Source organism: Coenobita brevimanus, chromosome 26, assembly GCF_032717465.1.
Source record: "Coenobita brevimanus isolate Jiangsu-jjx chromosome 26, ASM3271746v2, whole genome shotgun sequence".
Lineage (NCBI taxonomy): Eukaryota > Metazoa > Arthropoda > Malacostraca > Decapoda > Coenobitidae > Coenobita > Coenobita brevimanus.
In genome coordinates this window covers 39,710,248-39,737,414 of record NC_136979.1, presented here as the reverse complement: position 1 = coordinate 39,737,414, position 27,167 = coordinate 39,710,248, and the positions used below count along the sequence as shown (strand labels likewise).

General features: G+C 40.8%; 1 protein-coding gene across 1 annotated transcript in view; it reads right to left on the bottom strand.

The window, feature by feature from the left end:
• Cht6 (Chitinase 6) overlaps window positions 1-27,167 on the bottom strand; it is a 204,870-nt gene that overhangs the window by 55,909 nt on the left and 121,794 nt on the right. Inside the window, exons 5-9 of the mRNA XM_080267986.1 lie at window positions 17,012-17,136; window positions 15,768-15,897; window positions 14,483-14,668; window positions 11,809-11,934; window positions 10,023-10,213 (exon numbers count right to left, since the gene is read on the bottom strand). Of these exons, the coding sequence (XP_080124112.1) occupies window positions 10,023-10,213; window positions 11,809-11,934; window positions 14,483-14,668; window positions 15,768-15,897; window positions 17,012-17,136 (758 nt within the window). The remainder of the gene's footprint in view (window positions 1-10,022; window positions 10,214-11,808; window positions 11,935-14,482; window positions 14,669-15,767; window positions 15,898-17,011; window positions 17,137-27,167) is intronic.

Genomic DNA, 27,167 nt, shown 5'->3' with positions numbered 1-27,167 from the left:
TGGAAAGGAAATTGGAAATTATAGGACCCCAAGAGGAGGGGCAGGGAGTCTCGGAGATTGGGCAGGCTTTAGGCCTTGCAGCTTCCACCATTAGGACTGTGATGAAGAAAAAGGAGATGTACAAGAATATGGCCACCTCCTTCTCTACAACTGTGTATAGGTATTGCTTACTTCAAAATGGGGGAGGGGGTAAAGTTTAGGTGGGGGGTACGAGGGGGTCCTGGGACGCATCCCCCCATTTATATGTATACCTGTATTTCAATGGGGAAAATCGTTCCAATATACGAAATTTCAAACTACGAAAGTTTTTTTTTGGTCCCTATCCCTTTCATATATCGAAGACTCACTGTTTAGGGATGCGTTTTTTGCCTTGAGTTTCCCCCCAACCAAGTCCTAAACCCACCCAAATGAGTTCAAAAACAAGTTTAAAACCAATCTAAATGGCCTAACAGCTGTAAAAAAAAAAGCTAAACTAAGCCTAACACCTGTAAAAAACTCACTAAAACCAAAAAATAATATCTGAAAATTGTCAAATATGTCTGGAGAAAATCAAGCTTAGTCAGCTGTACCCCAAAATGACAATGTTCAACCCACCTATGGCTAAAACACATTAATTGAAGTTTAACAACAGTTTATAAATCAACCTAAACACAATTTTAGCCTACCATCAAAATCAGTAACAAAATCAAAACCCATCGTTAAACTGAGGTTTGGCCATCGATAAGCAGGGTATGGTGCTATTTCTACCCCCATCATTAAGCTGGGGTATACATCTAGAGGTATCGTATATCTAAGTACAGATATACTGTACCTGTATATTTATACAGTATATATATATATATATATATATATATATATATATATATATATATATACACACACACACACACACGAGCAGCCGGAGAGAGAGGTCGTCCCAGGCATCGCTCCTAACCTTGAGTAGTTTCAGGAATTTTGTCTGTCCTGTCTCCTAGGGTCTTTCTTTAAATTTAAAATAATGAAAGTTGGTAGACTACCAAAAATGTAAAGATTTGTTGGCAATAGTATACATGAATGTTTGTGGCTTATTCGGTAACAGCTGTTTAGGTACTTTACCGGTACGTTAAAGATGGCCGAAAATGTAAACAAGGAGGGAATGGAATTTCAAGGATTTGATGCTAATACTAATGTCATGGACCTGGTGAAAACATTAATTATGAGGATTAGTGAACTCGAAAAAAAAGTAGAGAATCTAGTGATAAAGGATGTGTCAGGAAATACGGAAACCACCATACAGAGTCTAATCCAGTCCAACGAAACAGCCAATGAAGAGATTAAGAATTTGAAGAGGGAGAATGTTGAACTGAGGAGGAAACTTGAAGAGAGTACTAATAAAACGGAGAAGGTGAGTAATGTACTAGAAGAACAGAAGGCAAAGTGGGCACACGTAGAAGAAGAACAGAAAGAAGTGGTCAGCTTAAGAGAGATCATCCAGGAAGAAAGGGAAATGAACAAGAAAGAAATGGAAGAAAATGTAGTGAAAATACTGAAGAAAAAAGAGAAAATAGTGAGAGAAACTGTAGAAAGGAACAGATGTGTGGTAGTATTTGGAAACAGGGAAGAGGAAGAAAAGGTTAGGTTCGCAAGACTCGAGAAAGACACGAACATGGTGAGAGGAATATTAGGCAAGATTGACCCCGAAGGAGACAAGTGGGTAAAAGAAATTGAGGAAGTAAGGAGGATAGGGCCTTATAAGAAAGGGGAAACAAGACCAATGAGAGTCAAGTTTACATCAGAAAGTGTAATAAATGAGATACTTAAAGTGACCTGGAAATTAAGCAAAGAGGCGGGGGATGGAAAATATTATAATAAGAAAAGATCTGAATGAAGAAGAAAGAGAAGTTTTAAAATCATTAAAGGAAGAAGTAAAGGAAAAAAATGATAAGAGGACAGAGGAAGAACGTAATACTTTTTTTTTGGAGAGTATTGGATATGAAAGTAAGGAAATGGTATTTAAGGAAATAGAAGTGAAGGAAACTAGGGGGGATGGTTGTGAAAGATCAGAAGTTGAAGAAGTGGTACGGACAGAGAGTAGGAGAGAAGAGGGTATTAATAATGTCAAAAATAATTTGAAGGTGATATATACTAATGTTGATGGTTTCATATCGACAAGGATCGAAATTAATGATTTCTTGAGAGAACATGAACCTGATGTCATGTGCCTTGTAGAGACCAAATTAAGAGAAGATATTGATGTTCATTTGGGAGATGGCAAATACAAACTGTGGAGAAAAGACAGGAAAGAAAAAAAGGGAGGAGGAGTGATGATAGCAGTGAAGAACAACATAAATGTAGATACTGTGGAAATGGGAGAAGGCAGGGCTGAAGTGATATATATGAAATTAGAAACTGGAGAGAATGTTAAGAGAGATATGGCGGTAGTGTATGTTCCCCCAAAGACGAGAGCATGGAAGGATGACGAATACCATGAGATGTTGTCAGATATGGCTAGCTACTTGCAAAAAATAATTGAGAAAAGCAATAATATAATTTTGGTGGGTGACTTTAATTGTAAAGAGGTGAACTGGGAGGAATGGTACTCGGGAGGTGGCGAGGATTTGTGGGGTACTATGTTATTAAATATAATAATGAATAATGTGATGACGCAGTGGGTCAAAGAAGAGACACGGTTTCGAGGTGAGGACACACCAGCAAGGTTAGATTTACTGTTCACCAAAGAACCCGATGTAATAGAATCATTGGAATATCTCTGTCCTTTGGGAAAAAGTGATCACGTGGTCATTGAGTTCCAGATGTTAATAGGAAACGTCGAGCCAAGAGACGAGCTTCATAGACAGGGAAGATACAACTTTGGCAAAGCAAATTTTACAGGATTGAGAAACTTTTTGAAAATGCGGATTGGAGAAAATTCAGAGAAACAAGAGAGATACAGAGGAAGTGGGATATCTTTCTAGACCTCTATAATTTGGGAGTGGAAAAATTTGTACCAAGGGTAAGAGGGAAAGAAAACAGGAAAAAGGAGTGGTTTAATAGAAGGTGTATGATAGCCAAAAAAGAGAGAGATAAGGCGTGGAACAATTGGAGAAAGAGAGGTAACGACAGAACAAAGGAAGAATATAAAAGAACAAGAAACGAATACACAAGAATACGTAGGGAAGAAGAAAGGAATTTTGAAAAAGGTATAATTGACAAATGCAAGGATGAACCCAAACTGTTTTATAGATTTGTTAATGGCAAACTGAAACAAAAGGAAGGAATCATCAAGCTGAAAGTAGATGGAGAGGTCTTTAAGGATGCGGCAATGCAAGCAGAAATAATGAACAAACGTTTCCAGTCAGTTTTCACTAAAGAAAAGGAGCTTGTGGAAGGGGAGGGAGTGATTAGAAATGTTCCGGTGATGAAAGATATAAAAGTGGAGGTGCAGGAAGTGTATAAATTACTGGAAACTCAAGATGTAAGGAAAGCCCCAGGACCTGATGGAATTTCTAATTGGGTACTGAAGGAATGCAGAGAACAACTGGTGGATAAAATTCACAGCTTAATTGTATGCTCACTGGAAGAGGGGAAAGTGCCAAAAGAATGGAAGAGGGCAAATGTGGTACCAATTTACAAGGGAGGAAACAGGGAAGAACCCCTGAATTATAGACCAGTGTCTCTAACCAGCATGGTCGCAAAATTGTGTGAGAGAATCCTGAAAGACAGATGGATAAAATATCTGGAAGAGGTGAATATTTTGCCTGAATGTCAGTTTGGATTCAGAAGTGGAAGGTCATGTGTTTCAAACTTGTTGAGCTTTTACTCAAGAGCGATTGATGTGGTACAGGAGAGAGATGGTTGGGTGGATTGTGTGTACTTAGACTTAGAGAAGGCCTTTGACAAGGTACCTCATAAGAGACTAATGTGGAAACTAGAATATATAGGAGGACTAAAGGGGAAACTTCTGGAATGGATGAGAGACTTTTTGAGAGACAGACAAATGAGGACAGTAATAAAGGAAAAGATGTCTGGATGGAGGGAAGTAACAAGTGGAGTCCCTCAAGGCTCAGTGTTGGCGCCAGTAATGTTCCTGATTTACGTAAATGATATGGTAGATGGAGTGAACAGTTATGCGAGTCTGTTTGCTGATGATGTAAAGATCTTGAGGAAGATAGAGGTTGAGGAGGATTGTAAAATACTGCAGGAGGATTTGGATAGGATACACAATTGGAGCCGGACATGGGAAATGAAATTTAATGTAAAGAAATGTAAAATATTGGAAATGGGTAAAAGTACCAGGAGACCATCACTGAATTATTTTTTGGGTAATGAATTAATCACAAAAAGGAGAGAAGAGAAAGATTTGGGAGTGCTGGTCCAAGATAGTTTGTCACCAGAAAAGCACATTAACAAGATAGTTGGAGAGACTTATAAGCTCTTGACTAACATAAGAGTAGCATTTCATTATATGGATGAGGAAATGATGAAAAAATTGATAGTGGCCATGATCCGCCCCAGGTTAGAATATGCAGCGGTAGTGTGGTCCCCACACAAAAAGAAAGATATAAACAAGATTGAGAGAATACAAAGAACAGCAACCAAGATGGTCCCCAGTCTGACAGACCTGTCATACAGAGAGAGGCTGGAAAAACTGGATTTGCCTTCGTTAGAGGAAAGGAGAAAGAGGGGAGACATGATTGCGGTGTTCAGGACCATGGTGGGAGTAGATAAAATTGACAAAGAAGATCTGTTTGTATGGGATAAGAGAGCAACAAGAGGACATGGAATGAAATTGAAAAAGTCAAGCTGCTTGAAGGATATCAAGAAATATAGCTTTCCTTACAGAAGTATAGACTTATGGAATAGCCTGGACAAAGAGATCGTCCAGTCTAAAAACTTAAACGAGTTTAAAGTTAAATTCGACTTATTGAGAAACAGCGACGGAAACCCACGAGCATAGTACATTCCGTGTATATCACAATTAGGTATATTCTTAAATATTTGAAACGACTTAGACAAAGAGGTGGTGCATGAGAAAAACATTCATGTGTGTAAAGGTAGACTTGATAAATGTGGATATGGAGACAGGACAACACGAGCATTGCTCAATTCCCGTATACTACAAATAGGTAAATACAAATAGGTAAATACATACAGAGGCAAACCCCGGTTTAATGATGCAGCTGGTTAAGTAAAATACCGGGGCAAATTTAATGTGTAAAGTACAGTACAGGGATGTGTTTTTGAGCCTTGTGTTTCCCCCCCAACAAAAAAAAAAAAAAAAAAAAAAAAAAAATTAAAGCCAATCTAAATGGCCTAACACCTGTAAAAGAAGCTAACCTATGCCTAACATCTGTTAATAACTCACTAGCCCCAACACATGCAGCACCCTTACCAGACATGATCACTTATTTAGGCCAAAAGTCACACAAAATCACAATCCACACATGATTAGTATCACTGCCCTACTCACAGCACTGCTGGGACATGGTTATGATGCAGTACGACAGCAGCTTGTGTAATGTTGGTGATGCAACACGAAGTGGGGTAGGCGAATGTAAGGGAGTTCCTCACTCAGAGATGGCCGGTGTGAGAAGAACGATATAGGTGCGCACAGGGTAAGCGATGGGTGTGGGGGCTGCAAGAGCATTTCTGCATATCCTGGCAGGTTCAGCTGGCCACAGAAAAGCGCATGATTGAAACTTTTGGCCCATCACTCCCGGACGAAAAATCGAAGGACCCATTATTAAACCGTGGCTCGGCCATTGCTTGGCGGGGTAGGGTGGTATTTCTACCCCCGTCACTAATCCGGGGTATTGCATACAAGGATATCATATATCAGGGTTTGCCTGTGTACAGGCATACCCCCGTTTAACGATGTAATTGGTTAGGTAAAACCCCATTGCTAAGCGGGGTGTCGTATACTGGGTTAGTTTTAACATGTAAAGTACAGTAATGTGGAATGTTTACCAGCCTTGGGTGTCCCCCCAACCCAAGCCCAAAACCCACCCAAATGAGCCCAAAAACAAGTTTAAAGCCAAACTAAATGGCCTAATACCTTTCAAGGAAGCTAAGCTAAGCCTAACACTGTACATAACTTACTAAAACCAACAAATAAAATCTGAAAATTTTCGAATATGTCTGGGAAAAAATCAAGCTTGGTAAACTGTACCCTAAAATGACAATGTTCACCCCATCTATGGCAAAAACACATTGATCTAAGTCTAAAAACAGTTTATAAATCAACCTAATCACACAATTTTAGTATAAAATATAATCAAAATCGGTAAAAAAATCAAAACCCAGCGTTAAACCGGGGGTTGGCAATCGTCAGGCGGGGTATGATGGTGTTTCTACCCACATCATTAAGCCAGGGTATCTGATCTCGGGTATCGTATATCAAGATATTACTAGAGAGAGAGAGAGAGAGAGAGAGAGAGAGAGATATGGAACATATTTATGACTTATAACAACAACTGCCTGTAAAAAACTCAAATATGGTGTAACACTTGACTGGAGTTTAAGTGTCTGCCAAAGTAATGCTGTGCTAAATAATGTGATGGGCAAATGTGTCATTGTGTCTAGTGTCAACACGTTCTGGTAGTTCATACCCTACGTCATGGTTCACTCCTTGTGTTGGCTGTTTTCAAATCGAGGATTCAATCCTTGTGTCGACAGTATTTGAGTCAAGGTTCACATCTTGTGTTGGCTGTATTATGAAGGATTAATTTTTGTTGTGTCACAGGTATTTCACTGCATTAGGATATTAAGGCATGTTATTTATGTAATAGCTTGTATCACAGCTTTATATTTCGTCATACATACTACCGAATGTAGGCATTAAATACCGTATAGTACTGTATGCTTTAAGTGAATATAACTGGTGCATTAAGAGTGCTGAGCAATGGAAATGTGCTAGGAATCAAAATAATGGCTGTACAGGTAATGAAACACTACAATAGATTTGTGAACAGTACTACAACACAGGTATACTGCTGAGAAGGCTCGGCTGAAAGATAATCAAATACAGTATCAAACTGAAGTATATTAGAGAAAGACATTACACTAAAAGTTAAATGTTACATATCATTACTTCATAAACATGAAAAATCATATCTTTTTCTTTAGACCACTGTAGACTTCAACTGGAGTACAATAAAGCCTTGCTATTTTGGACTTTCACTTTTACCCAACATCTTAAACTTAAATTTTCTTTACCATAAGACTTGACCTGATATAAATTGGTAAAGTCTAAGGTAGCTAATGTTGAACCATACCTTTTGGTTTTATTAGTTATATCAACTCCTTTTACAAGCATACACACTTCTTCCGGTAAAAGTAATGAAGTACTGAGTCCAGCATTGTATTAGTCATATCTTACTTTATAATATCTCATACCTGCACTTAGGTGTCGGACATTTTTGGATAATGTGGTATGACATATCAAGAAAAATTGTTATAGTGAATACTAATTCTGCTATGGTTAATACTTATTTCAGGCTTTACATTTTATCATATTGGATTTTCCTCCAGTCAGTCTAATATAACGAGACATTACTGTGCGGTACATTAATATGTACACACAATTCATCTACCCTAGTTGCAAATAAATTACAAGCACCAAACACTACATGTAATCAAAATAGATATTTTATCAACTGTCACATTCAAAAGCACTAGATCAGTAGGCAATGTAATACATAGGGAAGCATGTTTACCTTAGTCTACTAGTTGTGCAAAACTGTAAGTAACGATGGTGTACTGTTCCTACACTTTAAAGAACTACAATAAACTTTATATACATACCACTGGACCTTTGCTCCATTCTCTCCTCCTCATATTCATCAGCATTTTATACAGATTTGTCCAACTTTACATGTGTCAGCTGTGACTCACCTTATCGCAGCTCTCCATGCTGAAGTATCTGCTACTACAGTGTCTCCTTAATAAGACTAGAAGCCCTATATTGCTTCTCTTGTCCCTACACTTTAAAGAACTACAAAAAACTTTATATACATATCATTGGACCTTTGCTCCATTCTCTCCTCCTCATATTCATCAACATTTTATACAGATTTGTCCAACTTTACATGTGTCAGCTGTGACTCACCTTATCGCAGCTCTCCAAGCTGAAGTATCTGCTACTACAGTGTCTCCTTTATAAGACTAGAAGCCCTATATTGCTTCTCTTGTCACCATCTCTGCTTTCTTATGATGGAATCTCGTTCTCCTTCCAACCACACTCACACATCTCTTCATACAACATTTTTCCCAAGTCTCCTCTCTGTATCTTGACCTTCTCAGCTACCCCCAACATAACACTTCACGGCATCTTGTAGATGCAGCCAACCTCTCAACTCTACATTGTAACATATCCTTTAATGACATGTTAAAAATCCATCTAACTGCCATAATGTTATTGGCTGTATTTGTATATTTGTTCATCATTCTTTGTAAGAGCCCAAAAGCATCCCTTAATAATTTTGAAATTTCATACCGGTGCAAGGCAGAGATTCAGCAGATTAAAACAAAACAAAAAAATAAAATCCAGCTTTTGTACAACCTCAGACCAATCTGCATTCATCCAACCCCGCAAGGCATTCAGACATACCTGAAAGTGTCTACCTGAAAATTAACCCTTATTTAGTGTCACCCAACACATCTGATGAGGTTTTTCAGCCAATATCATGCTTGAGAATACAGTGCTCATGTTCATAGGTCAGGTACAGTGGCTTAGAAAAAAAAATAAATAAATAAAAAATATCAAACACACTGAAAGGAGTTTCGCCACTGTCACCACTAGAAATCTGTTCTGTGGGATTAGAATGTTTGGAATATATTACATTGCCTTCAACTGGAACCCTTGCCTTGGTAAATACAGTAGTATGAAAGCTAAGATTCACCCAATGCCTTTTTTGGATCTAGACTTTTCAAGAGACCCTGAATCAAATCTAAGGTATGTCTACTGATGCTTTGCAGGGCTCTCTCACTGAGAAAAACAGTAACTTCTGATAGATGGATGTGTACATGTGAGAACACATGCTGCTGTACAGGCCCACCTGAATGTAGCCACCAATTTAATTTTTTAAAAACGAAATGTCACCAACTCTCTTATTCAGTACACCGATGGACTATGATTTTATTATCAGAAAGAGGCATTCATCAAACCATGTAGTCAAACATGTGAATACACTACTTCTCTTGAGGGTTGTAGATGTGCAACACATGAAAGCTCTTTCCTGATGAGAACACTGCTCTATTCTACTTTGTTCTCAAAGTCTTATGAAACACTTAAAATCTAGGTTAGACATCAGCACATCTGACAGGTGTTCAATAATCCACTTTCATTTCCTGTTTTGGCTTTCATTAACAATATGGCAATAGATGGGTAATAAATCAGTTCATAAGAGATACTAAACTTTTGGGACAAAATCAGCATAAAATGGAAACCAATGTAAAGAGGTGTATGCTGAATACTGTATATGTGACCTACACTGTACATGTGTGTGAAAATTTGAATCTACTAGCAATAACAAAAATACAGTACTATACAGTAAATAAGTGTGAGCAATTTAACGAGTCTGAATACCAACATTTCTGAAAAACTGGATATCTACTGACTGGATGGAATCATATCTGGCACTATATATAAGACCATGCAAGCTATCACTGAACTCAGTCCAAGTGAATTCATAAACATTCATTATAGTACTCAGACAATTATTTTGCTTTGTTTTATCTACTTCGAACACTGAAAAGACAGAAAGACATGTATGTCTGCATATGTCCACTTGCTCTGCAACTAATACTGTACAGCACAGACAGTCCTCATTATAAGTCTGGAATATGTTTTAAATTATCACTTTTTAAACTGGTGCTAAAAATTAGGAAAACTAATAAATTAACTTCATGGATCTAATAGCAAAATAAATAAATAACTAAAAAAATGAAGTTAATACAAGCAACATAATCAGGACTGCTTGTATGGAGAAAATGAATGTAGTGAATTATCAAATATGTGAGTCAACCAATGTTTGCCAACTTACCCTGGAGTGGTGGAGGATGCACTCTGGATGTCCCTGGCCTCATTAGCACGAGAGTCATCACCACCAAAGAGTGCCTTCTTGCCAGCTTCCACCAATGGGTACTGCTCCCCATTGCAAATCCCCCTGAAGTCATCATTATCCAAACTCCAGTACATGATGCCACCTAGTCCATTCTCTCGTACATACTCAGCCTGGTGTTAGGGTTGGGGAGAACTGCTTAGGTATAGTGTGGCAATACAGTAATACCTCGATATACGATAACCCTAGATGTAATACCCCGGCTTAATGATGGGGGTAGAAATACCACCATACCCCGCCTAACGATAGTCAAACCCAGGTTTAACGAGGGGTTTTAATTCTTTTTTAATCGATTTTGATGATATTTCAGACTAAAATTGTGTGTTCAGGTTGATTTATAAATAGTTTTTAGATTCTGATCAATATGTTTTAGCCACAGATGGGGTGAACATTGTCATTTTGGGGTACAGTTTACTAAGTTTGATTTTTCCAGACATATTTGATGCTTTTCAGATTTTATTTGTTGGTTTTAGTGAGTTATTTACAGGTGTTAGGCTTAGCTTAGTTTTTTTTTTTTACAGCTGTTAGGCCATTTAGCTTGGCTTTAAACTTGTTTTTGGGCTCACTTGGGTGAGTTTTGGACTTGGCTGAGGAGGTAACCCAAGGCTGAAAAACGCATCCCATTACTTTACATGTTAAAACTACCCCGGTATATGATACCCTGCCTAACAATGGGTTTTTACCTAACCAACTGCATCATTAAACCAGGGTATACCTGTATATGTACCAGCATGAAGGAATAGTCACTGAGCACAGTTAAGTATCATAAATCAATAAAAAATTGTGCACAAAATTATCCAACAACATCTTTAACTGGAATGTAAATTAGTGATTAAAAGGTATGAAACAGCCAGTGTGAGGACTAGGAAACAGTCAGCATAAGGACTAGAGTAAGTAAATAAAATAATAACAATCTCAGTTGAAGACATTTAAGAATTTGCTCGGGAAAAGGTTTCATCATATCTGAAAGAAGGACCACGTGGCATCTGAAAGAGGTTTCAGTCACTGACGGGACGTACAATGAACCTGTCAGAAAGGTTATAAGAAAACAGTGCTTCAGAATGTTCCTGTTATGGACAGAATCAAAGATTATCGTAAATACCAGAGATTAATGCTACTGGATGATAGCTGAGGGGTGGGAGTCATCATTACTTTGGAAATGGCTAAGTAAGAGGAAAATTCCAGCTTAATGGAAAAGTGAAATACAATTAACAAAACAAGTTAATTAGGCAGACTGCCTCAAATGCGAAGCAACTACACACTGCAACTATCATCAACTGTTGCTAAGATTAAGAGTGAGTTGGGAGGGTGGGGGGGGGGGGAAGCCTACTACAATAATGAACTGTACTTTGCTCACACTTAGAGCATATCCATCGCTTTCCTTCCTGATGTGACAACAAAGAAAACCTTCTGTGAAGAGAGAGCATACCAAGCCTCTCTCAACTCAGAAATATTAGCCAGCAGGTATTAGGGGGGAGAAAAGGTGATGTACAAGGCAAACTTTTGTCTCCATCTGAATATATAAATCTCAGGACACCTTTAGCTTCCCTGCCACAAAATCATGCATGAAAAGTGAACCATACAAAGCTCCCCGACAGTTTAGGAATACTAAACAGGAGAGGAAAGTGAGAAGTAAAACATGTGAAATACTGAATTCGGTGAATTTTTATTTCCCAAACTGTACTTTTAAATCTGCTGATGCCCTTACCTTCCTTGAAACAATCTTTTCATCATCATAGCCAACCCACTGATTACCACTGAAGGCATATGGTCCAATTCGACGCGGGTTTGGCTTCTTCACTTGCCATCCATTGGAAGCAATATTTTCACACACCTGAATCAAAGTCATAAAAAGAATTGTTAATCTCCTAAACATGGGTTACAAAACTGAATAACGAATTCATTCTTCCACCATCATGGATGAGCCTGAATAATTAATTTATGCTAAATCTAGACCACAACACAGTTGTACTCTGCTGAGGGAATTTCTAGCTGATGAAGGGTTAGATCAGTTTTTTCAATCTCCTGACTGCCAGAAGTCTCCAGCTGAACAAAATCATCTTGTGTTAGCCAGCATAAAATACCTTAAGACATTGATAAAAGGCAAAGAGTTTACTGAAACAACTGTAACGAACTAAAAAATATTCTCTCGTGCTCTGTATATATACTGTATATATCTGTCTACCTATCAACTGCCAGATGCCTTAATCCCGTAAGGGGTGACCACGGTCTCAAACAAATCGCCTCCATGTTGCCCGGTCCCCTGCCATTTCACTACACTGCTTCCAGCTCACACCCCCCTCTCTCATATACCTCTCCACTCCTTCCCTCCATCTCATCCTTGGCCTCCCACTCCCTCTCCTCCCCTCCACTTCAATCACATACACCCTCCTCATTAGTTGCTTGTTCTTCATCCTCTCCACATGGCCAAACCACCTCAATTTATTTCTCCTAACGCTTCCCATCACATCCACATCCACACCACAACGTTCCTTCACTTCCTCATTTGTCAGTCTGTCTCACCATGTAACTCCACATGCCCCTCTCAAGCAACTCATTTCCACTGCTCTCACTCTTGACCTGTGTTCTTCCAACATGGTCCAAGCTTCACTTCCATACATTAGAGCTGGTATCATAAGGAAGTGAAGCTTGAACCACGTTGGAAGGACACAAGTCAGGAGTGAGAGCAGTGGAAATGAGTTATTTGAGAGAAGAATGTGGAGTTACATGGTGAGACAGACTGAAAATAAAACTTCAGTAAGCTGACTCTGCAGAAGGTGGAATATCCAGTAATTCGAACTCTGACTGAGGTGTGACTTAGTGTTTATTCAAAAGGTTACATTTTAGTTTCTCATATTCCAAGTGCTACATTTTGGTTTCTTATATTCCAAGTGCTACATGATAGTTCATTATATTCCAAGTGTTACATTCATTCATTCATTCATTGCCAGATGCCATGTATCCCAGACGGGGTGGCCAAGGGCTTAGAGTTAATTGTTTTACAGGGAGGGGCACTAATCCTCCACCAACCCCACTTGACACGTAGGGATGCCAACAGCATCTGGTGTTCCCAGGCGGTCACCCATCCAAGTACTAACCAGACCCAATGTGTGTTACATTTTAGTTTAATTGATTGTAAAGTGAAGTACCGTAAATAAGTGCAGATCTTTACGTTATTAAGTGACTGCTGAACCTCTCCAGCAATGCAACCTACTATCCTAGTCTAGCGCATGATATAAACCAAATTGTGTTTAGTTTATTTTTATTGCTTTATAAATGATTATTTAGTTTAGAGTTAATAAACAAGTAATCATTTATGATTTGCAACTAATGGGGGGTAATATATATATATATTATATATATATATATATATATATATATATTTTTTTCAATTACTTCTGGTTAGTTGGAAAATTTGGTAAACTGAACTACCCTACAGCCCCATATAGTGCAACTTATGAAGGGTTTACTATATATATATATATATTATTATATATATATATATATATATATATATATATATTATATATATATAGAGAGAGAGAGAGAGAGAGAGAGAGAGAGAGAGAGAGAGAGAGAGAATGTATATATATAGACAGACAGACATGGATAGATAGATAGATAGACAGACTGATATATATATATATATATATATATATATATCTATCTATCGCCAGACGCCATAATCCCGTAAGGGGTGGCCATTTGACTTTGAGTTATTTGTTTTACGGGGAGGGGCATTAACCCTCCACCAACCCACTTGTTGACACGTAGGGAGCACGTATGGTTTGGTTTAATGGTTACCACCCAGCGTTGTAAATGGTTTCTTGGCTTACAGGAAACCATTTGGCTTGTCACTCAATGTAAAGCCACCTGTAAAGGAAAGAACAGCAATAAGAAGTGACAGGAAAGATGGGAGAAATAGGAAGAGAGGAGGACAGGCACAGAAAACGAATGATAAAGGCTAAGGAAGAAGCAGGCAGCACTACATCAAGTGAGTGGATGATGGTCACCACCACCTACTACAAATATACATATATATATATATATATATATATATATACTATACATGTATCCAAAGTTTTCCAGTTCACTGTTATTGCTAATGTCAGGGAACAAGTTAGGAGCTCAACATATTGTCACCAGAGATTATCAACTTTAACTTGGCCGAGACTTCTATCACTTTGCAGCTTATTTCTTGTAGCTCAGTGGCAAAACAGGATAATACTATGGCTCTCCATCTTTTCCATAACAATATTTTTGTGATTAGCACATACCTGTGCTAATTGCTAAACACCTCGGCATTCAACATGAAGAGATGGCAATTTTAGGCCAAGCTATAGTGGACAGAGTAGCTACAGTTCAACTTTTTCAGAACTCACCTCATAGAATGCCATAAACCCCTTCTCTCTAGTATATTTCCCCTGCTCTCCAGGACCATCAGCTGAGGCTCCAAAGTCAGTGAAGTTGCCATCGAGGAGTGTGTAAGAGCGGCCATATGTTGGTATACCTATCACAAGTTTGTCCTTCTGTGCCCCCAGTGAGATGTAGTATTTCACTGTCCAGTCCTGAGATGTAAGGAAGGGATTAAAAGGCATGGGAATGCACCTGATTTTAACATTTACTCATTCATCACCTAATCCTGTGCTGCCCCATGAGGAGCACAGGAGCCCGGGGCTAGGCAAATTGGACCTGACATTTATGATGAGAGTGTCCAGCCTTGCCCATCCCTGAGTGGCATTATGTGAGCAACAAATCCCAACCACCCTGGATAATGAATAAATGGATGGGCAAACAAGATGGAAAGGACAAGGGGTAGAAAAATAGGAGAGGAGAGAAGAGGTAAGAGAATGTAATACACAGCAATAGTTCCAGTGACTATACCCTGTACTGTATTCGTGTACTAAAAGGTAGTGAAACGAACTCAGAAATATTGCAACAGAACAAAGAAAAGGTAAAGTGTGTAGGAAAGAGAAAATATGAAGCATGCAGGTAACAAATCAAGCTACCAGCTGTGTTACATGAAGTGCACATAAGTCTATTAATTACAATACAGTAATATCTGAATATGGACAAGGTGACTTAAAAATTTAAGGTGATAAAGCTGACATTAGTAACATACTGTATAAAATATTGAGAAATATATGACCATATTGTACTGTACTAAAAACCATAGTCTACATAACTGTGTTTCAGCACAGAAGGAAAAGCGAAGATAAATACAAAATTGTAATGGAGGAATATCCGCAGCCGGAGTAAAAAAAAAAAAAAAAAAAAAAAAAAAAAAAAGGCATGGTGACAATCATCAATAAACATGTAATGAAGCTAAAAAGTAATAAATTTTATGACAATAATTACAAGCTGGTTCTAACCCCTTCACTTTGATGGTGTACTATCTTATTTCTAGTACCTCCAAAGATTATACTCCACTTTGAAAAGATGTCCAGCAGTGACAGGGTTAATGAGGACATCTAATCCCTCCAGTTCATAAACTCATCTGTATGCCAAAAAATACTGTCTGGTTAAAGTGAGATGAAAATACAAAATACTGAAAGCCATCTGCCTGAAGGGTTTATCTGAGTACAAGTAAGTTCAACAACCATCAGACTTACTATCCCACCAGGCCTGAGAGGTGCCAAAAGATTGCGGACAAAACATAGCACATACCACATTGAGCTGGGCATTCCAAGCATACTCTGAGGTGCCTGGTGCTGGCATGAGAGCAGCGTGGTGGTTGACGGAGGGCTCATAGGCACTATGGTAGTCATAGTTCAAAATGTTGAAGAAGTCCAGGTCTCTGTGGGGAATGCAAAACATGAACAAGTGACAATGAAGAGGGAAAACTGAGAGAACTAATGAACATGACCAGCAAAATACATGTAGTGCAACTTGACAAAGGATGGGAAATTCAAATGTTCTAACTGCACAGTTAACTAATAAATAAAAATAAATAAATAAATAAAAAATTCCTGCTGTCCCCTTTGCTGACATTCTTTTTTTTATTCATTACACTGCAAGTACTTTATAGAAAAATTGCCTATGAAAGTGCCAGTGCTACCTATGATGCTGTTTCCCCAATCTACACCAGCTACTGCATGGAAAATGCAAAGATATACTGTTACCTTCAGCTGTGACTCTACATGAAGAAATAAGACAAATGGTCACATGGTGGTCTAAGAGGTAAGGACACTCCAACCAGATGCAACTCAAAGTGTTTATATTCAAAGGACTGCTCAAATACTGTTCAGGAGTTGCAACTGGTCACTTATCTTTAATATCTGGACGAAGTTGTCTGACCCGTGGTCCCTATTCTCCTGATGGGCAATTAAGGCATTATTAATAGAAAGATGATCAGGCTCCTCTTGACATTTCTGCCTTCTATGGATACTGTACAATGTTTTACTCAGACTACCACAAAATGTCTTTGTTAAACTGCAAGGAATGGTAGTGGTCAAAGGGCTTAAAATGATCTTGATTAACCCTTGGACTGCTAGAAATCCTCTCAGCTGATTAAAATGGTCTAGATGCAGCCTGAATAAAATACCCTAATACTGTACAACCATGGGAGTGAAAGTATTAATTATGCTATTGCCTCATGGAATGGAGGGGGAGCTTGAGAGGGAGATGTGTGCATGGGCAACATGGTAACTTAGTTAACTTGGTACTGGCCCCATGTTTGAGGGATGCTCTTGACATGGGTTCAAGCCCCAATGACTGTTGCTGAGGTTGTGGGTTTATGCTCACATATTAATGTCTGTCTGCAAGAATCAAATAAACAAACTTACACCAAACCCATGCACTACCACCACTTTCTATTTCACTGTCTCTGCCTTGCATATATTGTATCCTCCTCCTAACCTCATACAACTCTAGTACCGTATTTATGAGAATGGCGAGACTGAGTACTGTACCTTGAGAGGGAGGGGACATCATAGCCCTTGTCAATGTAGTTCTGACCAGCTGGTACAGCCATGGTCAGCAGCAATCGCCCTTGCTTCACCTTCTTGCCCTCATCCTCAAATGCAGCACGCAATTCCTGGGGGGAAACAAAGGAAAATGAAAAAAAAAATAATAATAATAATAATATTAGATTTTTTTTTTCTCTCCACTCAGTCACCTCATTCCATCTTCATTACCACTTTATAAAGTGAGAATATGGGTGATGATGATGATGAAGCCTTACAGTACAAGATCATTTTATGATGTTACCCCCTAACAACTTCATTTGACCAGGGATGGGATTACAGTAGAATCTGAATTAACCCCGTCAATACATACAATGCTACCTATTTAATTTGTGTTAATGCATGACTTAATACAGCGATGAGGTTATTACTTAAATGAGAGGATATAAAAGGTGCTGAACAATGGGAACGACAGACGAAAGAATGGTAGCATACATTACCAGAAACTTTCACTCTGTACAGTATATGGACTCGAACCTAGAAACCACAGTCTTTTAAGAAATATAACACCGGATATTCAAACAGGACAAACGAATTAGCAAAACACAAATGATTCATGTTGCTATGAGAATAAGAACAATATAATTAAAATAGAAACATAAGCACAACAGTTATTACAGTCCCTTCTGAGTTTTCTCACATTGTCTATTTACTGTACTGCTCTAATTCTCCACCACAGTCTCCTTCTCGAACATCTGTTAAAAAAAAAAAAAAAAAAAAAAAAAAAAAAAATCTACGTCTAAAGTGTCTTGTGATCCAAATCCAATTCATGATATTGGATAAGTGTAATATCTGATGGCTGTGTGTGATGATCATAGCAATTTGGTAATTTGGTTCCATTACCAACAGATCTCTGTCAAACTGGAATACGTAACATATATTTATGTACATATCCATCTCCTTATCACACAAAAGCTTAAGGTGTTGGTGAGCATAAAGGGTGATATCAAAACAGGTATCAATGGAGCCAATTCAGCAAGGACATGAAAATAGAACGCTGTGATTACGGTCCCGGAAATGGGCAGATCTTTATCTGGGCGTGAGGGGAGTGGGATGAGAAGGGGAGCAAGTACAGTACATCGGGAGGGGGAGAGGGATGGAAGACTGACAGAGGAGAGGTACAGGAAAGAGTACAGAGGTGGATGAGTGGGTACATGGGAGTAAGATAACGGAGTGAGCGAGGACAGTCGAGGGGGAATAACAAAAAAAGAGCAAAAGGGAAGAGGATAAAATGAGAAGGGGAGTACAGTAGGGGAATGCCAGAGAGTGCAGAAGAGAGAGTACATGGGGAATGGGGGGAAAAGAGGAGGATTGGAGAATTAAAAGAGAGTACAAAAGGGGGAGGGCCAAGCATACAAGGAGGGAAGGCCAGGGGTTGGGGAAGCACATGGGAAGGGAAGGACAGGGGGAGATGAAGTACAGGCAAAAATACATAGTCACTAGGAAGAACTATGAGAAAAGACGAGTCTTAAGTTTTTGAAAGCTGGCAGCTGATTGGTTGTCCAAATGCATTCATTATTAATAATGCATTTTAAAATATTATCATTATGAGGGTTACAATAACTGTTTGACGACAGCTGACCCAAATAAAATATTATATATAGTTATTTGGATGGATTAATATAAAAACGGGGCCTTTCAAAAATTACCAGATGGTTTTGGCACATTTGAAATGTTAAATTCTCAAAACCAATCAAAACACATTCAGGTAAAAGTTTATGAGTACTCAAATACCCACCTGACGGAGTGACTCCAACACCACCACCCAGGAGGAGGACATGGGAAGGTGACACCCACTCCAAGAGGAGGCCACAGGGAGGCTTACAGGTGTCCTGCGCTACACCGACTCATCTCCCCCGTGACCTTATGCCCCTCTTCCACTCGGCCAGACCCAGGGGAAGTGCACTGACCAGGTTCATTACCCTCTGACAGGGATAGCGCTCATCAGAATCGGGGTGGGACTTGCCCTTTGGCAGTCCCAAGTAGGCCCTTGGTAGCAATGTCCACCGGACCTGCCTCCACAAGAGGAAGAGCAACCACCAGAACTCAAAGACCTACGTTACCTCAGCGGAGCAGTGGCACAGTAGCATCCACCGGATCTACTGTAAGAGGAGTGTCCACTGGATCTTCTCCTTCTGCCACCCACCTTTGGGAACAGGTGTCTCGGACCGTCAGCCAGACGACCTTCATCTGCAGTCCCCAGGAGGGCAGTGGGCCCGTGGTAGTGTCCACCAGATCTGCCACTGGGGGGAGAGACCGCCGGCTGTCCCCCAGCTACACTTTTCCCCCGATAGCAGGAGGGAGGTAGAGTCCACCGGACCTGTCGCAGAAGGCAGAAAGCCCGCTGGGGTTTCCCCTCCTACTGTACCTGGGAAGAGTGGTCCCCCGGCAGTGTCCCCAGAATCTGTCAGCCCGAGGGAGTGTCTACCAGATCTCCCTCAACCACTACCCCGGGAGGAAGCCTGCGTAGTGTCCCTCGGACCTACCAGGCGGAAGGAGTGTCCTCTGTACCTCTTTTCTCTGCCCTGGAGTGGAGATTTGGCAGCGACTGTCAGGCCTGCCAGGTTGAAGGGCAGGCCACCGGTCGTCCCTCCTCCACTATCACGGAGGCTTCCTACGAGGGCACTGTCTCTTGCTTAGTCCACCCCTCCAGAGGCCAAGTGGGATGCCTCTCCTGCTCCCCCTCCCCTATAAAGGGTAGAGACTGCTCCACAGCAGGGCACCCATTGGAGAGTACCTGTGACGACCCACCACGAGCCTAGGTGTCCTGTCCCTGCAGCCTAACTCTCGATGCCCCCAGCAGCTGACGGACTCCCCCAAGGCGAGCGGCCGCAGCCAACCCCTGAAGGCCTCTTCCTCCCGGCAAGACCACAGCCTCTGAACATCGAGAGGCGCCCTGCAGACAACCCTGGGCCCGGACCAGCCAGGACCCATCCCCAGGACTCCCACTACAGCCAAAGGCAGGCACAGTGCCGTGCGCCTCTTACCCCTGTTCGGCCCCAGTCCAGAGGGCCATCACACTCCCAAGGTCCCCACCAGGAAGAGGCGTCCACCACACCGTCCTCCAGCAAGACCCAGACTCCTGAATATGCCTCTACCGGGAACGCACCCCTGACGGCCCTCCACCCACACTGGGCTGTCACTGTGTCTACCTGTGACGTAGCCTTGGGCGCACCTCTAGCACCCGCCAGCGACCCAACTTACGCTGTGCAACACTCCCATACAATCTCCAGTGCTACAGACCCTGTGTGAAACCCTCCTCCCCTTGTCCAGAGTGTAGTGCCCCTGTCTACCATAATAACCCCCACCCCCACCAATGTGTCCTCAACCCCAGGCCTCTGTATCCCCTGTGTAGTGTTCATACTCGACCCCTGTGTAGTGTTCTCTGTTCCCCCTTGTATTGCCCCCATTTGTGATCCATTGTGTATTGCCCGGCACCCGTGTGTGTGTGTGTGTGTGTGTGTGTGTGTGTGTGTGTGTGTGTGTGTGTTAGAGAGAGACAGAAAGAGAGAGAATCCAGCAAACTAATCTCTTTCGGACGCCTCACTTAAGCCCCAGTCACACTGCAGGCACGAACTGTCGCAAACCTGAAAATCCTGAGACCAGTTCCCAACCACGGAGGTCTCCGAGCAGTCGCGCCACCGATTGGCGACTGGTGGTCATCCAGTGTCCGTCCAGTGGGTGGCCGAACGGCGACCATGGCCAGGTACACACAGGTCAAGACACCGACGGGTGGCCGGCTGGTCATTGGCAGGCCGCCAGCAGACTGCGGCTGGTCCGCGTCCTGTTGCAGTTCAGACTGCGACCACTAGACCGAGACCAGCCGCCGGCCAATCCGTGGCTGGTCTCGGTCCAGCCCACCACCTGTTGCTCAACCAATCGCCGGCTGGATGGCGGCCGCTGCAGTCCAGTCGTTGCCTTGAAGGAGTGCAGACGGCCATCGCACAGAGCGGGCGGCGACCGGCCTCCTTCCGGATGGCAACCACCGCTTAAAAATCAGGTGTTGCCGACCAGTGGCAGTGTGTAAGCCGGCCAGACGCAGTCCAGCCGCCCACCGGGCGGCTTCTGTGCCACGACATCGGTGGTCGTGGGGAGGTTTTTCATGCAGCACGATAAACCTGCGGCTAGACTGATTCATATGAAGACCGGTCATAAACCTCACCAAAACCACCCACGACTTGCAGGTCGCGGGTGGTTTGCATTAAGTTGTACCTGCAGTGTGACTGGGGCCTTACTCTTGTAGCGTTTTCAGCACTCTCTCTATTACTCTGATTTTATTACCCATGTTTTTACCTCTTGTAGTACGATGACAAATATACAGTATATATATACATAAGACAGAGAGAGAGAGAGAGAGAGAGAGAGAGAGACCCAGCAAACGAATTTCTCTCGGCCGCCTCGCTTACACTTGTAGCGTTTTCAGCACTCTCTTTATTACTCAAATTTTATTACCCAGGTTTCTACCTCTTGCAGTACGAGAACATTCTTGCCTTTTATTACTGTTAATATCACACGATTCTAGTAATCTTCATTCTTCAGTGTGTGTGTGTGTGTGTGTGTGTGTGTATAGCCCTTTCACGTGACTTCAGAAATGGACTCCAGTGGGAGTTGTTGTATGCTGCTGATTTGGTGTTGATTGCAGAGAACGAAAGGGAGGCAGAGGAAAGGTTTAGGATGTGGAGAGATGGTATGGGGCACAAGGACTTAAGGGTAAATCCAGATAAAACAAAAGTGATGATATCTAGGGTTGGTGGCGGTGCTGTCAAAGACGAGGGAGAGTGGCCATGTGCAGTTTGCCACAAGGGTGTGGGAAGTAATTCTATCTTGTGCGGTGTTTGCGATAAATGGGTGCATAAGAGATGTAGTGGTATCAGAGGTAGACTGCGAGATAATGCTGATTTTATGTGTGCGGCGTTTCAGGGTGAGCAGGTGGAGATTGTCAGACGTGAAAGGATTGAACTTGCTGGTGAATCTCTTGAGTGTGTGGAAGAGCTTTGTTATTTGGGAGACATGTTGTGTGCTGGAGGTAGGGCTGGAGCTAGCTCTGTGGCTAGGGTGAGATGTGGTTGGAAGAAGTTCAGAGAGCTCTTGCCTTTCCTGACATTGAGAGGACTTTCCCTATGTGCTAAGGGGTCTTTGTATGCAGCATGTGTTAGGAGTGTAATGCTGTATGGTAGTGAGACCTGGGCAGTAAAGGAGGAAGATATTCGCCGGCTCAGACGTACAGAAATGACAATGATTAGGTGGATGTGCAGTGCGTCCCTGCGTCCAAGGCCTGGAGGGGCTGGATTTACGATGGAAGAGTTGAGAGGTAGGATGGGACTGGAGTGTATTGGTGTTGTGATGAGGAGAGGTAGATTGAGATGGTTTGGACATGTGGAGAGGATGGGGGATGATAATTGGGTGAGGAAGGTGAGAAGTGTTAATATTGGGGGTGGGGTTGTGAGGGGTAGACCGAGAAAGACATGGGACGAGGTCATTGAGTGTGACCTCAGGGTTGGGGGACTGAACAGGGAGGCTGCAATGGATTTTGCAGCGTGGAGAGCCGCCATTAGGTGACCAAGACCGACACAGGCAAGCATGTTGGAGCCTTTAAAAATGAAACGATATATATATATATATATATATATATATATATATATATATGTGGCAGGTGGGGGCGCCCACCATCCACTCACTCGATGTACAGTAGTGCTGCTCTCGGGTGTCTGCCCTTTCCTCTCTTCCTTCTTTCCTCTTCTGTCTTTATTTCCTTCATTATTTCCTCTTCCTTCTGCCTTTGGGAGACTCTACACCGAGTGACAAGCCAAATGGTTCCCTGTACACCAGGAAACCATTTACTGCGCTGGGTGGTAACCATATAACCAAATTATGGGGCCTGCTGGCTTAGTGGGTAAGTATGGTGCTCCAATCGGATTGAGCCTTTACAGGTTTATATCCCAGGGATGGTTGGGATTTTATTGCTCACATAATGCCACTCAGAGATGAGCGAGGCTGGTCACTCTCATCTTAAATGTCCGGAACAACTTGTCTAGCCCCGGGCTCCTACGCTCCTCAATGGGCAACATAGGTTTGGATGATGGATATATATATATATATATATATATATATATATATATATATATATATATATATATATATATGTATATATATATATTATTCTGACTTATGGAGACCTACCCCCAACTTAACATAACCCCCTCTCCATAATATATATATATATATATATATATATATATATATATATATATATATATATATATATATATATATATATATATATATATATTATTCTGACTTATGGAGACCTACCCCCAACTTAACATAATCCCCTCTCCTGCCACACTTCTCCCCGGCCGCCATCCCTGCCACTCCTTCCCATGACAATCGTCCCCTTCTCATCTTCCCTCATTTCGTCCAGTACCACACTTAACTCTCCCATCACTTTGTCCCCTTTCTTACCTTCACTGCCATTCTACCTTGGGAAAAAAAAAAAAAAAAATCTATCTCCACTTCCTCCACCCAAATTCTTTCTTTCCATATCTTCCCTGTCACATTTATCTCATTACTTCCCTTACTACAAGTAACTCTCAAATCACCTGCTCTCCCAACCATGACAATCTCTCCCCCTCCCCTATCACACTCATCCCCCTTTCCAATTCCCTAGTTACACTTCTGGCAACCCTCTCCTTACTGCACACTCTCCATCCCTATTAGCAGAATCGTCTCCCTCCTTTCATCCCCTTCCAAATTTAACCCTTACCCTATCCGCCATCCCCACCTCCCCTGCCACCCGCCACACACACACAGGGTGGCAGGGCTGTGATGGTGTGTCCGCTCGCTGACCAAGGAGGTGAAAGTTGCTGCGGCCACTGAACAAGTCCCAGATACTGCTTCATCCACCCTCAGGTGTGTACACTTGCTGACACGTATACTGATTTATCTCATTATGATAAATACCAAAAGCATACATAACGATTCACATCGTTAGGATTTATAACGAAGGCATGTATACTGGTTCAATTCTTTACGATAAATAACGAATTCATACTGGTTCAATTAAATATGATAAATAATGAAAGCATACAGTTGTTCTTTTCACAACGATCAATAGCGAAGGTATCTATCTATCTACCTACCTATCGATATATATACTTTATACATGTATATTATATATATACTGTATTTTTTTATGCAAGAAAGAAGGAACCAAAGGCTAAAAGCCCACAAACCATTCCTTCAAAAAAAAAAAAAAAAAAAAAAAAAAAAAAAAAGGTGGGCCAAATTCAATCCGTTCATTTCGAGATGCCTGGACACACTGCGTCTGAAAGATTGGAGATCATAGGAAGTAGGAAATACAGACATAGGGAAACAGTTCCAGAGTTGACCCGTTGCATAAATGAAAAACTGAGAGTAACGGTTAACGCTTGCATTAGAAAGTTGGACAGAAAAGGGATGAGAGTTTGTTGATAGACTAATGCTACCGGTACGCGTCCGTCGTAGAGGTGGAGGGATGCATGCAGACAGTTCAGAGGAACAGTGACCATTGATGTAGCGATAGAAAAGAGATAATGATGCAACAATGCGGCGAAGAGACAGACGTTGAAGGGAGCCAGTAAGAGGAGGAGAGTTAATGAGACGAAAAGCCTTTACTCAACCCTATTGAGAAGAGCTGTATGTAGGGAGTCTTCCCACAAGTGAGAGTTGTATAAAACCCCTGTATAAAGTCAACAACTGGGCAGGGGTAAAGAAGGTACGGAGTCGGCTTAGCACACCTAATCTCTTGGAAGCAGATTTTACAAGAGATGTAATACGATCTTTCCAAGATAGGTCCCGAGAGAGTGAAACCCAAAGCATGTTCAAGGATGATGCAGGATTGAGCTGGCTATTATTAAACATTAGTGGGTACTCCTGTGGAAGATTTTGTCGGGTTGATAGGTGTAAGAACTGAGTTCCTTGATGTATTAAAAAACAAGATTATTTTTACCCCAGTCAGAGATACGAGCCAAGTCAGACATTAGGTGTGCCATAGCCTCATCCCTTGATTGTTGAAGTAACTTCTGAGTTGGACGTTGCGGGAACCGAATGGAATGGTGAAGGGTGGAATCATCAGCGTATGAGTGGATAGGGTTAGATGTACAGCTTAGAGGGTCATTGATGAATAAAAGGAAGAGGGGTGGTGATTGGACAAAGCCTCAAGGAACACCAATGTTGATGGATCTAGAAGAAAGTAACAGCAGCTACAGAACGACCAGGAAGGAAGCTATAGATGAAGGCACAGAGAGAACAACAGAAACCGTAAGAGGGCAGTTTGGAAATCAAAGATTTATGCCAGACTCGATCGAAAGCCTTTAAGATGTCAAGTGCAATGGCAAAGCTTTCACCAAAGTCCCGAAAGGAGGATGACACGGGACTGAAAGGTAGGTGAGAAGATCGCCAGTGGAGCGTTCCTGTCGGAATCCATACTGACGATCTGAAAGAACGTTCTGATAGGAAAGATGCTTTAAAAATTTTCTGTTAAGAACAGACTCGAAAACTTTTGAGAAACAGGATGTTAAAGCAACAGGGCGATAGTCAGAAGATAGGGAAATTCACCCTTCTTTGAGACTGGCTGAATGAGAGCAAACTTCCAGCAAGAAGGAAAGGTACAGGTTGATAGACAAAGGCGAAAGGATTTACTTAAGCAGGGTGTAACCACGGAAGTAGCACAATTCCTAAGGACAACAGCAGGGACCCCATCAGGCCTATATGCTTTGTTAATATTAAGGCCAGTGATGGCAGAAAATACATCAGCTGAAGAAATTTTAATGTACAAGTAATGGCTGTGTGTGTGTGTGTGTATATATATATAGATATATTATAATATATATATTATAATATATATATATATATTATAATATATATATTATAATATATATATATATATATATATATATATATATATATATATATATATATATATATATATATATATATATATATATACAGAAATTCCCAGTAACACACACACACACACACACACATATATATATATATATATATATATATATATATATATATATATATATATATATATATATATACATGTTAGTTAAAATTGTGTAACCAGTGATATCATGAAATCCTTAAGGAATTCGTGAAATCAGTTTAAATTACGGTTGGTTAATTAAGGTTAGGTTTATTTAGGCTGCGGTTAGGTTGGGCTGGGATAATCTACGAGTAGGTTAAGTTTAGGTTAGTTAGGTTAATTTAGATGAACGCTTAACATAACTTAGCACTGATATAAATTAACCAAATCTAACCTAAGCTGACTAACCTAGCCTATCATAACCTAACCTAAACTTAACATTGATTATCCCAGCCTAACCTAACCGCAGCCTAAATTAACCTAAACTTAATGAACCCATCCTAATTTAAACTCATTTCGGGAGTTCATTAGGGATTTCATAAAGTCACTGGTTATATAAATTTCATTAGGGATTTCATAAAGTCACTGGTTATATAAATTCCCTGTAACATACATGTAACATAATATATATATATATATATATATATATATATATATATATATATATATATATATATATGTATATATATATATATATATTCACTTAATTATGATAAATAAGTAGATTATGATAAAGTACTCAGTGATTTGACTGCAGGACCCCAGTACTGTATTGGAGTATGTTTTTTCTGCTACTGTATATTACAAGGCAGTTCTATTCACTATAGGGAATTTCTTTATGTTCCAGGACACTTTTATCCATTCCAGGCCATTTCTATCCATTCCAGCAAGGTTTCCATCTGTTCCATTGCACCCAATCTATTCATATCAATTCCAGGAACTCCTGGCCATAAACAACAAGCATAAATACTAACGTTCCATACCAACAAATAAACTGGAAAGGAAATGGTGCAGCGTCAATCACTTACACATTCAAGTGTCTGGGGTCTGGAATTCTAGTCTACCAAAACATTACTGTTTAGTATGGTAATACATTATTAAGCAAAGACAGATTAAAGACGGTGTAAAGAAATAATTGACCACAACTGAACTTGAAAGCCTCCTGTGCCCATGAGAATACGGCCCACGGACATG